General features: G+C 40.9%; 2 protein-coding genes across 2 annotated transcripts; one reads left to right on the top strand and one right to left on the bottom strand.

The window, feature by feature from the left end:
• The first annotated feature begins 1,118 nt into the window (after positions 1 to 1,118).
• Positions 1,119 to 5,270, top strand: LOC117218438 (uncharacterized). The gene is made up of 5 exons (XM_033466804.2): positions 1,119 to 1,477; positions 1,593 to 1,927; positions 2,826 to 3,019; positions 3,096 to 3,354; positions 4,169 to 5,270. The coding sequence occupies exons 1-5, from the start codon at positions 1,361 to 1,363 to the stop codon at positions 4,737 to 4,739; spliced, it is 1,476 nt and encodes a 491-aa protein (XP_033322695.2). The 5' UTR covers positions 1,119 to 1,360; the 3' UTR covers positions 4,740 to 5,270.
• Positions 5,271 to 5,280: 10 nt separating this feature from the next.
• Positions 5,281 to 12,852, bottom strand: LOC143259349 (uncharacterized). Its single transcript, XM_076521020.1, has 12 exons — positions 12,763 to 12,852; positions 11,898 to 11,982; positions 11,683 to 11,795; positions 11,525 to 11,582; positions 9,938 to 10,038; positions 9,042 to 9,191; positions 8,936 to 8,984; positions 8,711 to 8,853; positions 7,735 to 8,032; positions 6,786 to 6,881; positions 6,454 to 6,690; positions 5,281 to 5,402 (listed from the first exon to the last, which is right to left on the bottom strand). Exons 1-12 carry the CDS (start codon positions 12,850 to 12,852, stop codon positions 5,281 to 5,283), a joined length of 1,542 nt encoding a protein of 513 aa, XP_076377135.1.
• Between the last annotated feature and the right edge of the window lie 9,592 nt (positions 12,853 to 22,444).

Below are 22,444 nucleotides of genomic sequence, written 5' to 3'. Positions count from 1 at the left end.
TGTAAATCGAGCTTTTGAGCAAATTCAAGTGCCTCAAAAAAGTGTGATGTTCAATTTTTGGGACATTTAAAACTGCCTAAAAGTCCGATTTTCACTCTTTGAGCCGCTTAAACTAGCTCAAAAAATCGTCTTTCACTTTCTGATCCTTAAAATTGCTCAAAAGTTCGTCTTTTAATTGTTGAGATTCTTAAAATTGCTCCCAAAGTTCGAACGAAAAATGATTCGGTCGGAAAAAATTTCGGGTTTTGAAACTTTTGAGCAATTTCTCTCTTGAACGTTCTTTTTTTACCGTGACAAAATGTAATTTCGTACTTTTGAGCGACCATTAATTTTTGACTGTGCAAACATCGTTCCACCGGATTCGCCAATCGTTGGCTATCGATCTTCAGTCAGCGGAGTCGTTAAACCGGCACCGTTTTTGCCATCAATCGGCTATCGTTCTAATTAAAGTCGTTAAACGATACAACAAGGCACGTACACCGATCGAATATTGGCCTAGGTTTCCATGCCGCGCGAAATTCTGCTTAATACAAATCCGATGAAGCCGTACACCGGTGAAATTGTCTGTCGTTATATGAGGCGAATGGGGCGCGTTAAAGGGCGCAATGAAATGGAGTGCCATAAAACGGGGGGTCGTTACATCGCGTAATTAAAAGAGGACATCAAGATTTTGCGACAGAATACAATTGTTCAAGACACATATTTCATACTAAGAGTAAATTGATCGTAAAGTGACTCCATTTTTATTTAGAAGTACGACCAGGCTTGTATCGGGCTTGCGCTTGTCTTTACACGTAAGCTCCTAATTTGGCTTTAATATTATGATATTATAATATTATAATACGTTTATTTAGAAAGATTAAAATTCTGAAAATAATTTAAGACTAATTTTGAACGAACTTTGTCAACGAATGTAATAATTAGTAGAGTGCGGGTCTTTATGCCAAATAAAACTTATCTTCATCGATTGCGTTCACCAATTATCTTCATCGAAAGATGAGTCAAATAAAAATTTCTTTCTTTCTTTAATGATTTCATCGAGTTGAAAATAGCACATAGATGTCCTTAAATTCTTTGAATATCTTCACTGTTTGAAATTTCACCCATTTTTATTACAGACGCATCAAATTCGCGGTCGAGCGATTAAATGCGGTAGAAGATATTATCGCTTGTTAATCAAATTTCGTGGGATCGATTAAAACGGATTACGATGTTTCACGAATCAGTTGCGGCATGAAGCGACTCGCTTCATCGTTCAGTCACCCTTCCATCATCGTGGCCATAACCAAACATCTCGATTTACCAACATAGCTAATTAAAATCGGGGGAATGATCGAGTCGATCCCAACAAATTACAGCAATGTCCCAGGTGTGTCCATCATCGTCGCACCAGCTAGTCGCAGCCTCCATTGCTTTCCAACGCGCGCGTCGCAGGTTTCCCAAGAATTATGGACTTTGCGGTAACTTCGAGAACAAGGTAATCGCCTTTCTAATAGAAACGGCATTCGCTAAACGCGAGGTCCTTTGTCAAAAGACCGCGCCTCGAACTCGGGCGACGCTTGACAGTGACGTTTTATCGTAAATCAAATTAGGCCGAGAGCGTGACAGAGAACGAGGAGCCGCAGGAGTCGGAGAACGTTCAGTTCTCTTCGAGAAAATGCTCGAGCTCAAGACCAGGCCTTAGTAAAACAGTCTGGAGCGACGAGTACGGCGAAAGTGGCTCGATCAAGGAAAACTTACTTCAGAAACCAATAATCTGCAGTTGCTGTCGTAAACGCAACGGGGCCGCGAAAGCTAACGAACCGGCGAACGCTTCAAAGACAACGGACCAGTGCAGCGCGGGGGACGCGCTTGACATCGTTCCAAGCAAAGAGTACAATGAGATATCAAAGAAAGGCGATCCGTCCAAATCGGAACAACTGGACAAGTACGATATTTCGACCGTCGTTTTACGTAGCAGGAAAAATGTTCCTCCCCCGGCTGCAATAATTCCCGGATAACTGTCGTTTCTGGCTGCCATTAAGAATCGCTTTTCATCCCGCCGTTTCTTAGGACCGACAAAATTTCTGGAACACTTTTTTTCTTTTTTTTTTATAAGTAAACGATGATCTTCGAGCACGTTATTTGATATAACGACATCTTAAATGCTCTTAACGCAATAACGTCCGGACGACTAATAGTAGTCATTTTCTTGACTGCTCGTGAAATGTCGGATGACTAAACATAATAAAAACTTAATAAAAAAAAAAACAGCTAATACTTTAATTGTTTTTTGAAAATAGCCAAAACTTAATAAAAAAAACTGAATAGTTAAAACTTTAATTTTTTTTTTAATAAAAGCCACTCTTTTTTGTCGATTATAATTTTTTAAGAGTTACGAAATGCTTTAAAAATTTAACGAAACGTAATATAAGTGTTATTTCGATGTTTTTTATACACGTGTATATATTATCTTTACTCTGAATTTTTTTTAAGTTCTAAAAGCAATTATCAGAATATATTTCATCAGGATGTATTATAGTGTACATATTTTCTTTAAAATAGAAAATTCAATCGTAAAATTTATTTATGTGATTGAATCGAAATCAAATTTATTTCGAACGAAGCAACGTATCTTATAATTTAATCGAACTGTCCGATATTTTATAAGCTGTATCCACTTTTGTAAAGTGATGCAGCAATCTTAAAATATGTGCCAATATTACAGCTAATTGACGAAAGCAGCGAAGAAATTCGCAAGAAATTGTTCGGCCATTTATCGAAATGTCTCGGCGTTCAACGTCCGGGACCGAACTTTCCGCAAGCTAACTTATTTTATTTTCCAGCTCCGACGTAAAAACGATGAAAAGTTTCATAACGGAGTCCAGAAATTCTGGCCGCTGCCGCACTTCGTATTCCCATTCACGAAGACGAAGCCCGAAAGAAACTTCGGCCAAATTGGATTCCGTTAATCTTCTATACGACGAAGGCTACGATCGAGTAGATAACGTTAAAGGCGGCGGCTCGCCGGAGAAACGGAGTAAGTTGAAATTCCGCGCGTTCCTGAATCACGGCGACGTCCCGATGAATTATCGCGATAATTTCGCTTCGTTTAGGGTGCAACATGGAGGAGCAGCGCTGTTGCGGGGGTGCCGGTTGCAGGTCGGACCCCAGGAACTCCAAGTCGAACCTGTTCGGATCGTGGAAGGAGAGCTCGCGCGACAACATCCATCGCCGCTGCGATCCGCAATGCGCGAAGCACTCGAACGTTGACTTGTCCCGGCCACGTCGAGACTTTTGCTGTTCTCAGAGTCGCGGTCGGTGCTGCCATAATCACAACCGTTGTCATCACTGCGAACGAGAAGATTGCCACAGGTACGTGGCGATCACGTTGCTTCAACTGGTTGTTCTGTCTGCCCGCGCAGAGTTTCACGCTAGAACTGCCGATTGTGCGCGAAATTCCCCGCGAATTCCCAGTTGCCCGAAATTCGAAGTCGAAGTTTCACGCGAGACCATGTTCGTCGTATTAAAAATTGCCAAGGATTACTTTAACACGTTCAGCGCCGCGTCGACCAAATATGGGCGACACTAATTTCCGACCAATTTTGGAAGTTCATTTTCATTGTAATATATTCGAACAAACTGAATTTGACTAGGATGTTTCGGACGCGAATGAGCTCTAATATCATCCGCTATGATTAATATTAACTTTCTAATTTCGGTTTAATTGATTAAATTCCTTTGACTTCGTGGGAATTTTAGCGGTTGATTGCGGCCGCGCTGAACGTGTTAAAGTGCTGTAACTTTGCGAAGAAAAATCTCAGTCACGTTCCTTTTTTTTCAAATTAAGGGGAAAAGATCAAACTTCGTTCGACTGAAAACGGCACGACCGAAAAAAATTTGCCAAAGTCCGTGCATTTTATCGAACTTGGCAATTTTTTTATATGGCGGACTTGGCAGATTTAAATATGACAAACATGGCCTCGCATTTAAACGATTACAGTAAATCCAGAGATTACTTAAAATCCAGAGATTTTCTATCTTAAAGTAGAGGTTTCAAGCTTTAATTTAAGAAAAGAGTCACGAGATCCTACGATGATTTTTCGAGGAGTTATCGTCGGTCAAAGTTAGCCAATTTTCATCCGTCGGTTTCACGAAATCCAGCCTACCGAGAAACGATCATTTCTAGTTGCTCGGTGAAAGAAAAGCCTCGTCTCTTCTCGGACACCTGTCTCTGCTCGTCGAGCTGCGCCGGCCATGGAAAATGCTGCAACAGAAGCCAGGCTGCCGCGAACGAGTCGATCCGACGTCGCGATCTTCGTCCGAAGGAGAAGATATCGACGGTGCAGGAGCAGAACGACGAGGAGTACGAGGATTGCGTGGCAAAGATCGACCACAAGGACTCGTTGTGCATCCTGGTGGAGAAGTACAAGGCCAGCAGGAAGTGCAAACACAGAAAGTACGGGGGCGAGAACGATTTGCCGGACGATCGGGTTAAGGACGACTGCAACAAATCGTTCACCTCCGAGGCTAGCCAAATGGATGAGAACGCGAGCCTGAGAAACAGGGAGAGATGCTGGGCCAGCGACGGGCATCGGTTCCAGGAGAATTTCAGACCGTCCGGGAAACCGTGCAGAACCGGCTGCGTGCAGATTTTCCGGGAGGGGGACTCCGGCCAGATCAAAAATCTGAAGTCGCGTTTAGTCAAAACCGGAACGTGCTGCTCGGCCAAGGGCACGCCGTGGAGACACACATTTTAGGTCTGACTAAATTCGAAGTCGCCTTGCTTGTCGTATTCCTAGGACAGTTTCTCGTCTACGTCGTATTTTTCTATACAAAAATCAACTGCGACAGTTCGTGTTCGGTTTAATGAACGTCGACGAACACGGATTCGTTCGATCAAATGTTTTCGTATCTCCGAGGAAAATACAAGTTGTCTTACGCGAACGCTGTTCGAGTTCGCTTTTCTAGTTCGAACTATTCGCGCGTATACACGTAATTTCTTGAGTATGCTTTCGTTTTTATAGCATTGTGCACGATAGAGATCGTTGTCGTTTAATAAATTGTTCACTTGTTACCACGGTCCATGGTTCAGATTTAGCCGATCCAGCTCTCATTTTCCGTTTCCGTGCTTCTCGAGAAAAAGAGAAAGAAACAAGGATTTGCTTCTGCCGCGAAGGATCCCGGACCCCGGCGTTTCGGGCAGCGCATTTTTAAAAGTATATTACCCTAATAAAGTTAATCAAGCTATTTTGGTAATATATCGCTTTAATAAAGTTAATAACCGAGGACATTTATATATCATTCCACCGCATCGTCCGCGGTGCCGGTCTCTTGGGCAACATTTGGCTCCTCTTCCGCTTCCTCGTGCTTCTGCTCCTCGGCTTCCGCGCTCTCTTTTTCCTTTTCTTTCTCCTCCGCCCCTGCAACAGAGTTCGTTATTAATTGATTTGCGCATTGCGCGTAAAATAAATTCCGCCCGTAGTCTCTGCACAAAGCAATTTCGGAAGAGAAATGCTTTTACATTTATTTTGGAAAGTTCAAAGCGCGCGCGGCACGTGCCTATGAAATTCCGAATGCTATTTTTTCCATTAATCCGACCTTCCGCGAACCGTTAAATCAATCTATCGTATCGTTTCGCGACGTCAAAGGGAACGGTTCTCCGACGAATTAATACGGAGTAGCTACTAAACAATGGCAAATAGAATCCCCTCGACAACTTAACCTTTTAGGTACGGCTGAATTCTGCGCGAGGCTATTTCTCTGGTCGGCAGAGTCTGATATGTACTGTACAGAGTCTGATACTGTATATTCTGTCTATATATACAGACTGTCCCAAAAATGTCTTGCAATCCGAAAGTGGCGGGTTCCTCAGGCCATTTGAAGCAACTTTTTCCTTTACAAAAATTTTCTCCGAGGCACCGTTAACGAGTTATTAACGAAAAACAGTGACCAATAAGAATCGAGTACGGCTGGCGCGAGCCGGCCCAGTCAACCAGCGCGCGAAGCCCAGTTCCGCTCATTGGCTCGGTCGCCTCGCGCCAGCTGAGCTGGGATTCGACCGCCTCGACCGCTGGCGCCGTTGGCTCGACCGGCTCGCGCCAGCCGTACTCGATTCTTATTGGTCACCGTTTTTCGTTAATAACTCGTTAACGGTGCCTCGGAGAAAATTTTTGTAAAGGAAGAAGTTGCTTCAAATGATCCCAGGAACCCGCCATTTCCGGATTGCGAGACATTTTTGGGACACCCTGTAGACTGTTATAAATCGATGTGAAAACAAAAGAAGTGTGAAACAATGTATATGAAGACGATTATTACTACTACCACTATAGTGGCGTGTCGTTCTAAAAGATTATATCCGCGGAAGCCACTGTAGTGGCGCGTCGTGCCTAAAAGGTGAAATTAGAAAATGTTCCGGAAGACGTTGATACGAAGGAACGATTTACGGTTCGATGATCATCTTCTTCGTTGTACCCATATCTTCCTCTTCGGTATCTAATTCCGTCGGATACTCCGTTTCAGCCTCCGATTGTGGTTCAACGATCGCGGGTAATTGCTCCGTTGTCATTTCGACTTCCGACGTTTGCCGCGCATCCATTTCCGCTTCCGTCAACTGTTCTTCCGTGTATTCTGCGTCGGTCTTCGCTTCCGATTCCGCTGGACGGTATTCAGAATCGGGGCTGGCTAGCGCGGACGCCGTTTCCTCTGTTTCTGCGGGGATTGTTCGATGATTCCGTGTATCACTTCTCTGTATCGCTTTCGGACGACTTTTAATGCTTAAAACGTGTACTGGAAATTAAAGATACCTAGGTCGGTCTCCTCTTCTTTTTCTGGTATTCCTTCCTTATCATCCTCAATCTCTTCTCCCTCTTCTGCTGCTGCTTCTTCTCCCTCTTCTTCTTCTAAGTGAAATTGTTACCATCAGAATCGCGAACACGTGAAACACAGTCAATTCTCCCTAATCGACGCTTAGATTGTATATAAAAATGGACAATTTGGGAAAAGAAGGTACGATTATATATAGTTGTTGACAATCGGTAACTATATAAAAACGAACCGCAAGGCTCGAATAATCTCCTCGTTCGAAATTGTCCTTTTTTGTGAACAATCTCTGAGCGTCAATTGCGGAGAATTTACTGTAATACCTTTCTAATGGAAACGGCTTCACAGCTGCACAGGTGATTGAACACTCACTCAGATCTGAATTGGACTGTGACAATATATACGAGTCCATATACAGGGTGTCCCAAAAATGTCTCGCAATCCGGAAATGGCGGGTTCCTCGGATCATTTGAAGCAGTTTCTTCCTTTAGAAAAATTTTTTCCGAGACACCGTTAACGAGTTATTAACGAAAAACAGGTGACCAATAAGAATCGATTACAGCTGCCGCGAGGCGGCCCAGCCAACCAGCGCGCGAAGCCCAGTTCCGCTCATTGGCTCGGTCGCCTCGCGCCAGCTGAGCTGGGATTCGACCGCTCGATCGCTGGCGCCGTTGGCTCGGCCACCTCGCGCCAGCTGAGCTCGCTTCTCATTGGTCACTGTTTTTCGTTAATAACTCGTTAACGGCGCCTCGAAGAAAATTTTTGTAAAGGAAAAAGTTGCTTCAAATGACCCGAGGAATCCGCCACTTTCGGATTGCGAGACATTTTTGGGACACCCTGTATACTGCTGTGATTTTTACGAGAAATTAATAAACGGTTTAACGAACAATTTTCCCACGCCAGACGTCTCTGAAGTGCGTTGTGTCCAATCACGTGCAGTTATGCGTCGCAATTCGAACGACAACGTTAGAATAGTATTCGAGCGTTCACCATCCATCGACAGACGAGACATCCTTAAGCGTTCTTTGATAGCCATCTGAACCTTCGTGCTGGTGATCGTTAACTCCTCTTTAGTACCGTATTCCATGGGGATATCGTCGCGAGACATCACTTTTTGGAACACTCTCTGATGCAGAGAATCGATAACTGCCTGAACGATCATCGACTTGGTCGACTCTAATCGTTGCACGTCGTAACAGCCTCTTCTCTCGCGGTACTGCTTGTACGCTCTCTGAATTGACGAGATTTATTAAGGCGACTGGAAGTTACGATTTCTCACGCGACGAAAATATACCGCTCGAAAAAAATCGTGACACTGACGGATGAAAATTGGCTAACTTTGACCGACGATAACTCCTCGAAAAATCATCTTAGGATCATGACTCTTTTCTTAAATTAAAGCTTGAAATCTCTACTTTAAGATAGAAAATCTCTGGATTTTAAGTAATCTCTGGATTTACTGTAATCGTCTAAATGCGAGGTTATGTTTGTCATACTGAGATCTGTGAAGTCCGTCATATTAAAAAAATGTCAAGTTCGACGAAATGCACGGACTTTGTCAAATTTTTTTCGGTCGTGTCGTTTTCAGTCGAACGAAGTTTGATCTTTTCCCTTTAATTTAAAAAAAAAAATGGCAATTTTTAATATGACAAACATGGCCTCATAATTAAAGGATTACAGTAGTGAGGGTGCATCGAATTTAAAATCCAGAAACAGTAATCAAAATTGTCCAATTGTTATCCAAAATTTTTCTATGCTATAATTTTTCTGAAAATTAGAAAAATTAGGAAGTTTTAGAGAAATGTCTTCTTTTCTCTAGTGTAAGAGATTTAAAATTACTTTTGAAGTATTATTGCTAGGTTATATATTATATAATTGTCTCACAGAGATATGAAATAAAGAACATTACCTGGATAACCGTAGCAGCCTCGTTCGCCTGTTTCATCGTCAAACCAGAATCGTTGTACATCATTTCCATCCAAGCGACAGCTTGAATGGTCTGCGCGGTCTCCACTATACGACTATCCTCCTTCAGCTCTTCTTCAGTTTCCGCTGCGAATATTCACATTATTGAAAACCCTCGATACCAGATTCACGTAAAATTCTCAACAGTGTAGCAGGACTAAGATCTTACGAACGTCAATCTTCTGGTTTCTCCTGATGTAATATCCACGATAGGCGAACTGCGCGCAACATCGTCTCAATTATTCGCTCGTAAAAAAAACAAGAGCAATTCTTACCTTCAAGTGCTTCGCTGCTTTCAAAATTTCCGACTGTGTTGCACCAGCCTTTCTGAGGATTTCCAATGTCTCTCCGACCGCTTTTCGCCATTGAACCTTTCCCTGTCTCTCGTCCAGAAGCATCCTTTCGTAGTGGCCACGAAACGCTGCCTGGCACAGTGAAATGTGTCAGTTATTTTGTCGATTAAATTTACGTACAGCGATGTGCATAATTATAAACTCAAAATAACTTTCACAATTTGACCGATACTCGAACAAAAACAAAACAAAACTATAATTGCATATTTCCATTTTCTATTATCTTTGTTATATACAGGGTGTCCCAAAAATGTCTCGCAATCCGGAAATGGCGGGTTCCTCGGATCATTTGAAGCAGTTTCTTCCTTTACAAAAATTTTCTCCGAGGCACCGTTAACGAGTTATTAACGAAAAACAGTGACCAATAAGAATCGAGTACGGCTGACGCGAGGCGGCCCAGCCAACCAGCGCGCGAAGCCCAGTTCCGCTCACTGGCTCGGTCGCCTCGCGTCAGCTGAGCCGGGATTCGACCGCCTCGACCGCTGGAGCCGTTGGCTCGACCGGCTCGCGCCAGCTGAGCCGGGATTCGACCTTCTACCGCTGGCGCCGTTGGCTCGACCACCTCGCGCCAGCTGAGCTCGCCTCTCATTGGTCACTGTTTTTCGTTAATAACTCGTTAACGATGCCTCGGAGACAATTTTTGTGAAGGAAGAAGCTGCTTCAAATGACCTGTGGAAGCCGCCACTTTCAGATTGCGAGGCATTTTTGGGACACCCTGTAGAAATATACAAATAGGACGTTTTGTTGAGTTTCTGCTTAAATATCGTTAGGAACATCAAATTTACTTTGGGTTTATAATTATTCACGTTTAGTATTACTTGTATCACGGTAGCAGCACGTTCAGCATTTTCGCGGGACGATCCAGTCGCTTCTAGGATGCTTCGTACGGAGATCTTCGACTTCTCGTCTTCGGTATAGTCTACGAATATCAGTCACGTTTTCAATGAAACCATTTGCAATTCTAAAAATCCTAGTAACATTCTAAATGCAGTGATCATAGTGTCAGCTACAGGTTGATTTACTAAAGCTTTTACAAAGCAATATCTCAGTTATCGTTAACGATACACAAGATTCCTAGAGGAACAAATTGTATGGTTCATAAGGACACATGTTTCAGTGCAAATAATGTCTTTTTCAAGGTCATATTTTTTGAGATTTCAAGGCCGTCGATGTTTTTTTAAGTAGGATTATATATTTCTATCATTATATCACGATAGCTAAGACCAAAACGAATCCAGTAACCTATAGTAACATAACCTTCGCGTGACCTTAAGCCTGTCAAGTATCGTATTGTTCGTCGCGATTTGAATCGTCGCGCTGAAATCGGCTGCAACTTGAATAAAATACCGAATTAAAAAATGTGCAGAAGTTAATGGAAATGATTCGGAACGTACATTCCAATAAATTTTTTATTGTTGATCTCTCTGTCGCAGTTATTTCAGCATTCGTATTCATTTCTAAATATTTCAAGTTTCATTTATCCGAATTCAAGATCACGTTAAGGTTAAATTATTAATATTTATTAATTATTAATATTAAATTATAAATTATTACCGATCATCGGATTCGTTTCGGTCTCAACTGTCATGACATATTGATAGAGATATGTAATATAGAAACATGTAAATATGTAACGTAATTTGAAAATACATCGATGACCTTGAAATCTTGAAAGGTACGACCATTAAGAAAAAAAGCTATTTCCAGCGCAATATACAGGATGTCCTAAAATTATTGTATTTCCGGGTACTGAGGGGTTCATGAGATCATTTGAAGTAACTTTTTCCTTAGCGAAAATGCAATCCGCGGCTTCGTTTACGAGTTATTAACGAGAAACGGTGACCAATGAGAGACGAGATCAGCTGGCGCGTGGTGGGCGAGCCATTGAACGAAACTGGACTTCGTGCGTTCGTTGGCTCTGCCGCCTCGCACTAATCGTGCTCGCTTCACATTGGTCAGTGTTTTTCGTTAATAACTCGTTAACGATGCCTCGGAGAACATTTTTGTAAAGGAGAAAGTTACTTCAAATGACCTCAGGAACCCCACATTTCCCAGACATACCATAACTTTAGGATGCTCCACCGAACCATAAAATCCTTCCCCGTAGCATTTTTCAGCATCGTTAACGAAAATATTGCGTTAACGATAAGCATCGTTATCGTTATAACAAAGATATTGCTTTCTAACAGTATTAATGAATCACCCTGTATATATGGAACCGACGCGGCACCGAACGTGTTAATTAGAAACACCTCTTAATTTTCTAAATGATACGAAAGAAATCGTGTTTGCCGGAGGAACCAGAACCTGTCACGGACTTCTAAAAATAATCGTGCATTACGGCAGCTCGAGAATATAAGGCGGTTCAGTGTACCTTTCGCAGAATTCGTGAGTCATAAATTTACCTGTGCATACCTGTTCCGGTTGCGTGTCAACCGCGTCCAAGTACTCCCGGAACGCTTTCTGGGAACCAAAAAAAAAAGAAAAAATGAGCCGGGCATTTCGGAGCGAAATGCACCGTGTCAGTGCCGATAGTCATCTGACACGCTAGGAGAAAATTTACCTGGATCCGCGGCGCCGCGAGCGCGATCTGCTCCAATGTAAAACCGGCCCGGTAAAGTATTGCAAGGATCGCTTCGCTTCCGAGCAATATGTTGTTTACGACCTTCACCGCGACTGCAACGATGAAACAAGTTTCCACTGATACTGTTCAACGAACTTGTCCGAATGGGTGGTAAAAGCACGGTCAATGACAATTGGATCCGCCGACGGACTCACCCTTCGTGTTCTCTCTCGTGATTAAAAGCGTGTCCACGTATTCGGCGATGAAGTCGTACAAACTTGACGGCTGCGATCTTAGCACCTGTTTTTCGAATCAATCGTTTAGAGTGGAGGAGCCAATTACTGTGCTCTCTCTCTCTCTCTCTCTCTCTCTCTCTCTCTCTCTGTTAGCAGTTTTCAGGAATTTTCGCTGCTATTAGATCGAGTCATAAATAACTTCCGATATAGCTCGGTTTTTTAGGAAAGTTTCTGCTTTCGCTAAATAGATAAGGATTCAAAATAAACATAATAAAAAAAAGCAGAAAATAAATAAACCAGTCATTTTGACTGGTTTGGTAGTTCTAATGTTAAAAGAGCAGCAAAAGTGAATGCGTCAAAGTACGGCAAAGCGGTTAAGAACACGGTGTCCGATTTATGGTCGTCCTTCTTCACTGGCAGTCATTTGCGATCGACAGATCATGAATCTCCGATAACATCGGACATCGAATCGAGCTCGGAGTGAAATAAAAATTCTCTCGAGCTGTGTCTAAAATTCAATTATTAATTTATCATGGATCTGAATTTATTCGTGCAACATTTACGACCGTGTAAATGGATCGCCGCATTTTCATTTGCATAAACGGCGATAGTGAAGTTACGCGCGTCTCTGAACCGGTTGATCCGATGTAGAGAGGGAAAAAAGTAACGGGTTACACGCTTCCGATGTCGAGATAGGAAAGTCCTCGTTAACCGTTGTTCGGTATTAACAAGAAAAACATCGAGACCCGAGCCTCCCGGCAAGGAACGCCGATTAATGCGGGACTCGCGTCGCTTATCGGAAACACTTTAGTTAAAGATCGAGCGAAACGCTGCGCGTGCTTACCTCGCGTGAAATGTCAGCGCTCAGTTCCCGTAATCCTTCTGGCACCTTGTATACGTGCTTCGCGCCGTGCCGCTGCAGCATCGGGTCCATTTTTCGATTTTCCGCGACAACGACGATGCTCGAAATTACAACGAGGCGCGCGTCGACGAGTGCGAAAGTCTACGAACGTCATCGCGAATTTTGTTGTCCCAGCTGTCCAGCGAGGCGACGTATATCTCGCTTTTGTTTCGCGAATCGCGTTGCATCGCGTCGGCGTGGCTCTCAGCGATGGGATCTTATGGGCGTTCGGGATTATAATCATAACTTCTAAACTAATTAATTTTTGACCTAAGTACGTTAGTAATTTTTTAAAGGGAATGCAAAGATGGATCGATTTGTACACGAATGATATCCAGTTATGTTAAAATTTGTTTGATGTTGAATACAAAAATCTTTTACCAACATTTAGTATTGTAATTTTTTAGAAACTGAGTACTGATCGATTTTTGTTCGAAACATTTTTTTATTAAAAATTACTAGGTGTCGCGTAACGCATATTCTAACATAATATATACATAACTGACACATAATTTAACATAATACATACACAAGCAACAAATATTTCAATGTAACAGGATAATAAATAATATGAAATTATGTCACGGTACATAAAGATCTGTTATGTAGGGTTATGTCAGTGATCAGTGGTCAGTGGTCAGTGGCTAATTATTGGTCAATGATCAGTGGTCAAAAGTCAATGGTCAATGTTCATAGTTCAATGTGCAATGTTCAATGTTCATCGGAATTTCGTCAGAATGAGAATTAAAGTTAAAACGTAATTGAATGAAATATAATGGAAATTCTGTACGTATAATGAATCGAATGACAAACAACGATCTTTAAATAATAAGTAGGCTTAGGATCTTTATACAAAATAAAGATTCGTTGCATTGATTGTACATTTAATTTTTTTTTTTTTAATAATTTCAACGAGTTTAAAATAATACATCGATACTCCTCGATTGTTTTAAGTTGCACACTGTTTTAAATTACTCTCACTCATTTCTGCCATAAATGAATAAAACGGCAGTCTAATAAGCTGTCTGGTCACGCGCCGATCGACCACCATCGAGCTAAAATATCATTCTACCGACCGAAAGGTAATGGAATTTTTCGACAAAAATGCCATTGTTCGGTTAAATAGAAAATTCTGTGTTGGACAATGCGTTTGGCCAATTTAGCGTACAATTTTTTCCGTGTATCTGGCTTACGCCAGTCGTTTTTCCATTCTACATTACTGTCCACGTTTCTGGCTTTCATCGCTCACAATCTGCTCCGAAACCGCTGCGTTTCGATTATACACGGCGAATCACGAGTCGCAATTCGCTTCGACGAAATTTATATCGTTCTAGGTAACACGTTAATCCTCGTGTGTAACAAGCAATTTTTATGAATTCATTTAGCAGTAGCATTTTGTCGGACGTTATTATTTTCGAAGAGATATTAAACCGACGGCAGATTCCGTTGGCTCGTGGAAGATAATTTTCTGTGAGTGATGACAAAGTTTCCATCTGGATTCTAAGTTTCTGGCAGTCGTTTGCAATTATCAACTATTAACCCTTTGCACTCGAAGTTTTTTTTGAGTCATATTACCAGCAACTCGAAGCCATTTTAGTGAAAAGATCATATTCACATGTAAGTTCATGATATAAGCATTAAAAGAAAAGTCATCGTTGTATGTTATTATTTTTTTAATTGTTTATGGATACAAATGTTAGGATATATAAAAAAAATTATAAAATTATTACATTTTGTAATCTTCCAAAGTGTGATACCTCTCGAAGCAATTGCCAATATATAATCTTGGCTTCTCTAGACAGGTATCACAAAAATAATGGGTCTGCCGTCTTTCGCCTGGAATTTTTCTATTCGAACACACTACACAATCTTTCTTGGTTCCAGAACGTATAATATGTAGGTGTGTTGTTGAGCCTGGCCTCCGTATTTGGTGTGTAACTGTATTCTCGAGATGTGCTGTTTTGTCGGAAATTTCCAATCAATTGGTCCACCAACAATTTTACAAACTTCACTTCAATATCACTTTCAATTCTCGGTATGTGTCGTCGTACAGCAGGAAATATATCACTATCATTAGAATCGGATTCATGGCTTAGTTCAATATTGTCTGCTTCATCACGGCCAAGAGCGTCTATATTATTTATGTAATGTTCACTATGAACTTCAAATTCTAATTCGTCGCTACTACTTTCAATATCACTATAATTTTCACAAATTTTTCTTTTATTTGCCATATCGGGGATATAAATATGTATTCAAAATATAAAAACAACAGATAAACTAGAATCTGATATACACTCTACTGCTGAATAACACGACTTAACTCACTTGCATCCAAGTGCGGAATGCGGAATGTTGCTCAAACCGCGATTGTGTGCTGTTATCGAGAGCATAACAATCCGCGAGCCGCGACCGTCATTTGTCACCAACAGCGAAACATCCTATAACTAATTTTTACGATTTGTTTTTGTTCTTATGTTAAAAACTGAAAATTATTTGCATTGTCTCCGTAGCGGAGCCCTCGAGTTTGAAGACAAATTTTAAATGGCTCCGCTCCGGAGCCCTCGAGTGCAAAGGGTTAATATTGAGTCGAATAAAATGATTAGCTTGGGTCTAAATAAAACGGGTTTAAAAATATACAAATGAATATTAATCGCAGAGATTCGAATGGAACCAGCCATGGCTGCTATAACTATCCAAAAATGTCCGCCGTCCAACGGTTAAAGTGAGAAATTTCTGGTGATATGCCGCGGCAAAATCGGGATATCCGACTCGCTCACCGAGCAGTCGGTGAACGATCGCCTCCATGATCGTAGCCATTAACAGAGACATTTACATAATACAGTGGCAATATGAATTCGCATAAACGATCGTGTGTCCCTCCGTTGCGTGCCTGGCGCAGCTAGTTCTGCATCGTCTTCGTACAATCCTCTTTGAAATCGATAGTTTCTGCCAACAGAGTGAACGATACAGTGGTGTCGCCCTAATTGACGCTCAGATTGTACACAAAAGTGGACAATTTGGCAAGAGGAGGTACGATTGATCGAGTCTTGCGGCTCGTTTTTATAGTGGCAGATTATCAACAATTATAAAAACGAGGTGCAAAACTCGAGTAATCGTACCTCCTTTTCTCAAGTTGTCCATTTTTCTTTTCAAGCTGAGCGTCAATTAGAAAGACATTACTGTACCCTTTATTTTCGACGAAAAATGTTGAACGATAAATGAATTTTCATTTTCCTGCCAATTCAACCAATTAGTTATTCTATCTTTTTGAAAAGTGTATAAATTCCTCTAATTGTACTGTATACGTTTGATTTTCTTCGTATTTTGTTCAATTGCAATACTTTCGAAAAATAAAGCTGAAACATATTTCAAATAGAAACGTATTTCAAGCTGAAACACGCGTGTTATCTTAATGATTTATCTACCGGCAATTTTCTAGCAATTTTCTCAAAATCGTAGATCAACGGTTGAGAATCTCTTAAAAAATTGTTCAAAAACTACAACTACAACTTCATCAAATTATTTAGATTCATGTAACGTAACAATTTCTTTCGCGCGCGAAAGTGTTGTTTAAAAGAAAATTATTAAACTTCTCTTATATAAAGTTCAGTCATTGAAAAGTCTATTAACGCTAGAACTACCAATGATATTTTTTCTTTTACAGTTTCTGGTGTTATAAAAATATTGCAAGAAGAAATATTTAGGTACACTTTTTTATCGAAGCTTATATTCTAATCGTATGAAATTTAAATGAATCCAATCTTGGCATTGTTTATCAAAAACTATGAAAACTACAACTCCATCAATTTATTTAGATTCATATAACATAACAAGTTCTTTCGAAAGTGTTTAAAAGAAAATTATTAAACTTCTCTTATACAGAGTTCTGTCATTGAAAAGTCTATTAACGCTAGCACTACCAATTATATTTTTTCTTTTACAGTTCCTGATATTATAAAAATATTGCAAGAAAAAATATTTAGGTACACTTTTTTATCGAAGCATATATTCTAATCGTACGAAATTTAAATGAATCCAATCTTGGCATTGTTTATCACAAAAACTACGAAAACTACAACTCTATCAAATTATTTAGATTCATGTAACATAACAAGTTTTTTCGCGAAAGTGTTGTGTTTAAAAGAAAATGATTAAGCTTCTCTTATATAGAGTTCAGTCATTGAAAAGTCTATTAACGCTAGAACTACCAATGATATTTTTTCTTTTACAGTTCCTGATATTATAAAAATATTGCAAGAAGAAATATTAGCGGGACCGGAAAGTCATGTCGTTTGTTTACATTAAATTCAAACAGATAAATATGCGCAGAAACGACATTACTTTCCGGTCCCCCTAATATTTAGGTACGCTTCTTTATTGGAGCATATATTCTAATCGTACGAAATTTAAATGAACCCAATCTTGACATTGTTTATGACTCGGTAGTTGTAGTGTTAACAGGCTTTCCGGTAGTTAAGGTGTTAAAAGCAATGTTCGGAATTTCTCGTGGCATAAATAAATACACAAGCGATAGGGTTTGCCGAGCGGCCGGACGCTTGTTAACGGAAGTGTACCCAGCACAAAAAGCAGAGGGTTCTCAGTCACCGGGCGAATAAAAATTTTGAAAAACAACGAATTCGCGTCGCAGCGGTCTCGTTGGTGGTTTTAGCGGCGTCGCGTGAGTAGCCTTCATTATGCTCGATTTCCATGGTCCTTACGGGCTGGAACGAAAAGGGAAAAAAGGATCGCGTGTACAGGGAAGTCACGTGCACCGAGGATGCGACTTCCGAGTTCGCGACGTGTTCGGTGTTCGGACGAAGTTTCGCTCGTTAGTGGGACTTAATGGAAGTTTGAACGTTTCAGAATTCGGAGGCGGCGGGTTTCTTTTTATTCGAAAATATGAGATTGACTGCTTCGCGCGACGGCAACGCGACCGTGTAATTCCTGAAAGGATCGAGCTGTGAATAATTTTGTGGGTTTCTCGCACATTTTGGAATCGAACTTCTCGGTTCACCGTGTGTATAGGAAATTCGAAGTTGCTGTGCGATTAGATGCGTCTTCGAACTGAGAATCATTTAGCGTGGACGAATCGAAGTGTTTATTTAATGAAATTTAAATTGGAAAATTAAGCTCCGTTTAGATGTCCAAGGGACTGTATTCCAGTAATTAATACATTATATTAACCCTTTCGCTACGGCGGTTCAGTCCGCCGTAGCGCCCCTCCTGAACGGAACCACCCGCCGAAATTGTGCACATTGCGCGTGGATAGTGTATTTGGGAAGAAAAGGGATTTTTCTTTAAAACAATATAGTTATAATTTCTGCATAAGGTATAAAGTTATTTAATAGGTAAAAAAAGTTTCATTAACAATGGAAAAAGTGAAGAAATAATATATAATATACAGTAATAAAATAAAACATAATATTCATAATACAAAACATAATACATAATAATTAGTCCTAAAGTTAGTACTTTCGATTTGCTATCCCTTTATGACATGTAACACAATAATAATGGGAAATGCAGGTAGAACAAATATAACTTGAATGGTGTGTCGTTTATTTCGGACTGTCGTTTGTTTGTTTCGTCAAAAGATTCACGCAATAGTAACAAGAGGCGGTGCAGTCCAAAAATTAGGTCGCGATTTTACCAGCATGTCGGATATATCCGGCGTTCGTCCCCAGAGGGCGATCATGTGGATGTCGGATATATCCGGCGTTCGGCTCCGCGAGTGTTTATATGGATGACGGATATATCCGTCGTTCGGAGCGAAAGGGTTAATTATCATATTAATATAATTGTATGAGCGCGTTGTTTCCAAATGGAATTACGTTTAACGAAGTCGCTGGTTGCCTTTACGTACACTTTAATAATATTACAGCTATGGTCTTAGCGATGCGTTATCTGCGTTCTTAGAGTTCTACGAGTTCTAACAGTTCTGGTGGTTCTAACAGTTCTGGTGGTTCTAACAGTTATGGTGGTTCTAACAATTCTGGTGGTTCTAGCCGTACTGGTGGTTCTGACAATTCTCGGTTTTTTTATTGATTGGTGGATGGTGGGTTTTGGTGGAGGAAATGAAGCGTTTTTGATTGGAGATGGGTGTGTCGGAAGGAACTTGAAATGAGGAGTGGGAAACTGTTCGAAAGTTCGGGATGTAAATTTTCCGTTTTGGGAAATATGGAATTTATGAGTCGTGTTGTCCGTTCGTCGGGTCGAAGGGTATTTTCGTTTGGGTGCATTTTTTACGGTCATAGGTATCGCTTAATTGCTCAAGGGATGGCCACCTTGGACGTTCGACCTTCGGTGTTGCCGTCGCAACAATAATCGTATTCTAGTTCCTTCTGTCGCTATTTCAAAACCGGATATTAAACATCGAGCCAGTGTACGATTAGGAATAATTAATTGTTCGGTCTCGATGCTTTTGTCACAGTGCAAATGTTTATCTGTAAATTTCTGCGTCTAACAGCCGAAGAAGTAAACGCGCTCGGATCGAAGTTGACTGTACAAGTGCCGTGCTAATGGCGAATAAGAGATCAGGAAAATTCTGCGGGCCGGATTATCAATCGGGCCGAGGACACGGTCGTTCCGCGGAATCTAGATAACTTTATCGAATATTCATAGTACGATTATTGCAGCGGCGGACAGTGAATTAATTAGTCGGGGCGAATCCATTTCGTTAACAGCTTATGCAAGTCGGTTTTATATGTCCGGTACGTTCGGTACGGCCGCGATTTGTAATTCGGGGTGGCCGCGTGTTAACGCCTGGCGCGTGCAACCCGAGAGAGAGAGAGAGAGAGAGAGAGAGAGAGAGAGAGAGAGAGAGAGAGAGACGGACACGGCCACAATAAAACGCGCAATGATTAAATACGATACGATATCTGTTGCGTAGTAGCATTTTGCAAAACATTTATCGAGCAATCGAGGAAGTTACGTGATATCCGCGTGCGCAGAGTGCTTCATCAACTCCTGCTGTCCTAATGAATTTCAGTTAACCAAAAGTGTCAAACAGCTCGAGCGAGCTCGTCGATGGGAACTCGATCCAAGCGAATTCCGCACAACCTGGGAAGGTCACTGTGAAAACGAGTGCACGGGTGTCGACTTCGTCGATCTCGATCGTCTTACCACCACCGAGACACGGAACGTTGATTACGACGTTTCGCGTTTTCGAGCCAGTCTTACGTCGTGTTGTAAAATGAGCCGTTTATTTTGGAAGTGGCATAAGTCACTTTTTTTTTTTAAATGAAAAGATACCGTTCAATTGTAATTAACGTTACCATTAACTCGATTTTTTTGAAAAAGTGACTTATGCCACTTTCAAAATAAACGGCTTAAATACGGGGTGGTCGGTAACTGGCGGTTCAACTGGAAGAGGAGATATTTTACATGCAAACGCGAGTCGAAGAGAAAGGACAACGTTTTCTCATTTAAAGTTATTTTCTCATTTGTTTTCGAGGAAACCGAGTTGGAAGACGCGTTGATTTCGCGTGGATGTAAGCGATTAAAATGCAGCCTAATTTTGAAAAATATTCACATTTCTATGTCAGACTTCGTAGTATTCGATAATCTTGCCGATACGAGGCGTAATAATGTAATATCTTAACGTGAAAATAAGTCTTTTATATTTTCTTTTATTCTTCGTATTTTGCTTTTCTTTCGATTTCCTTCTCTTTGCTCCGAATTTGTTTTTCTTCATTTCTTCTGCCTTCTCCTGCTTTATACTTTTTGCTGTTAATCTCATTTGTATTGTATCTTCTTTTTCAATAACGAAGCAAGTACGAAGCCACTGAAAACAACATACTTAATATTTACCAGTTCAAATGTTTGTTCATCGCTAGAAATTGTGGCCAACTTCAGAGAAGAAAATATGAATAACGATACAGGTGACCAGAAAAAGGGTGCACTGGCCACAACCGGCACATCTACCCCATGGCATGAAACAGAATTAATATGTGGTGACCAAACGCGCCACTCGACTCCTGTTCAATAATATCATTTTTCATTTAATTTTTCTCGAAAACTTAGTATTGAATTATTCTTCATTATATTATTCTACATTGTCGTCTTACTTTTGTACGAACAATCACCCACACTCTACCGGTTGTAGCACCAGTTATCGACCACCCTGTATATTTTTCAAGAGAAGTATGCCGGCCATCCGTTCTTGTTTCGCAGCGAAATACTTGTTCCGGAATTGATCTGGCACCGTTTCTTTAACCCTAGAAAGATAACCATCTGACAACGTACGTAAAAGATAACCATACGCTTCAGAGGCGCATGCTTTTCTAAGGCGTCAATTTTATACTAACAATGGATATTTATTTAAGTTAATCTAGTCATTTTAAAGGTTTGGCATTATTGTAAAAATAAAATGCATTTATATTATATTTTTGTATATTTTAAGTAATTTTAAACTTAAATCACTAGACCTCTATGAAAAATTAACAAAAATCAACAGTCTTCGCAGGCGCCTCTGCGACGTAGGTTATCTTTCTCGGGTTAAAGAGAAACAAATTGTCCAACAGTTTGATAGACCGGCGGGAGAGACGGTTTTCAATAGCATCAATATTGAACTTCTCTTGCGCGCGCAGAAAAAAAAAACACAGATTTGAAAATCAAAGTCGTATTTAAAACGGATTCTCTTTCGAAGCGATTTTACTTCCGCCACAGCGGGCTGATGCGGATGAAATGCGGCAATCAAGAAGCATCCTGTATACACCGTCTCCAAACACGTAATCAACGTTTGTTGTCATTTGAAAAACAGGAAAAACGAATTCCGTTGCGGAAACAACGAATGTTTGCCTGGCTCCGGGAGGTGCGACAACAAATTCGATTGCCGTGATTCGAGCGACCGGCACGGCTGCGTCGCGTAACGTGATTTACGGTAAAGACACGCTCAAGAAAAGAATCCGACGTGAATCAACGAAATTGGATAATTGCTGTTAGGTTCGCGAGCGAACAATTGCGATTTCGAAGCGGCGACTTTGAACGGCCAACGAGAAATGGGTTCACTCATGAAATCGAATTCTCGAACAAAATGTTCAGATTACATACAGCGAATTCTCTCAAATTGTTCCTCAGCTTGTAAACAAAAATTGACAATCCGTGAGAAGAATACACGATTGTTCGAGCTCGTTTTTATAGTTGTTGACAATTTTGCAATTTTTGTTCTGAAGCCGAGGGACAATTTGAAAGAAATTACTGTATTTCTTGGCGAACGTTTTCTTTCGTGAAAAATCGCTTCTGGCGATCGTGTAACCAACGTTTTCGATGCAATCAACAGCGTCAAATGGACATCGCGAGCGGGACAAGGAAACGAAAAAAAAAAACATATACACAAATCAATAGAGAAAACTGTGCGTTTCACAGCGGTACGGTACGACCATATTCGCGCAACAGTTCGTCGTCGAAATAAGCGAGAGAAACCGCGATCGTTGTTGCACTCGTCTAATGTAATACATTTCCTGAAACAAATCGTTTGTATTCGAAAGTACAGTGGAATTACGAGCGATATTCTGCGAGTTGCGATTTAATTACCCCGTTACGACGGTCGATCTTATCAATTATTAGCGCTGGGCACCGCGAAATGATCAAAGTTTGAAAGTCGAAAGTTCCGTAATAGCAT

The sequence above is a fragment of the Megalopta genalis genome, chromosome 4, assembly GCF_051020955.1.
Source record: "Megalopta genalis isolate 19385.01 chromosome 4, iyMegGena1_principal, whole genome shotgun sequence".
In the NCBI taxonomy this organism is placed as follows: domain Eukaryota; kingdom Metazoa; phylum Arthropoda; class Insecta; order Hymenoptera; family Halictidae; genus Megalopta; species Megalopta genalis.
This window is presented reverse-complemented; position numbering and strand designations above follow the sequence as displayed.

Bases quoted from the DNA above. Each gene is read 5' to 3' on its own strand.
- LOC143259349 (XM_076521020.1), bottom strand. From the start codon at position 12,852: ATGGACCCGATGCTGCAGCGGCACGGCGCGAAGCACGTATACAAGGTG. The intron at 8,033-8,710 runs GTAATGTTCTTT...TCGTCAATTCAG, and splicing joins AGGCTGCTACGGTTATCCAG to AGAGCGTACAAGCAGTACCG. The intron at 6,882-7,734 runs GTGATTGGACAC...AATTTCACTTAG, and splicing joins ATTGCGACGCATAACTGCAC to AAGAAGAAGAGGGAGAAGAA.
- LOC117218438 (XM_033466804.2), top strand. From the start codon at position 1,361: ATGTCCCAGGTGTGTCCATCATCGTCGCACCAGCTAGTCGCAGCCTCC. The intron at 1,928-2,825 runs GTACGATATTTC...TTTATTTTCCAG, and splicing joins AAATCGGAACAACTGGACAA to CTCCGACGTAAAAACGATGA. The intron at 3,020-3,095 runs GTAAGTTGAAAT...CGCTTCGTTTAG, and splicing joins CGGCTCGCCGGAGAAACGGA to GGTGCAACATGGAGGAGCAG.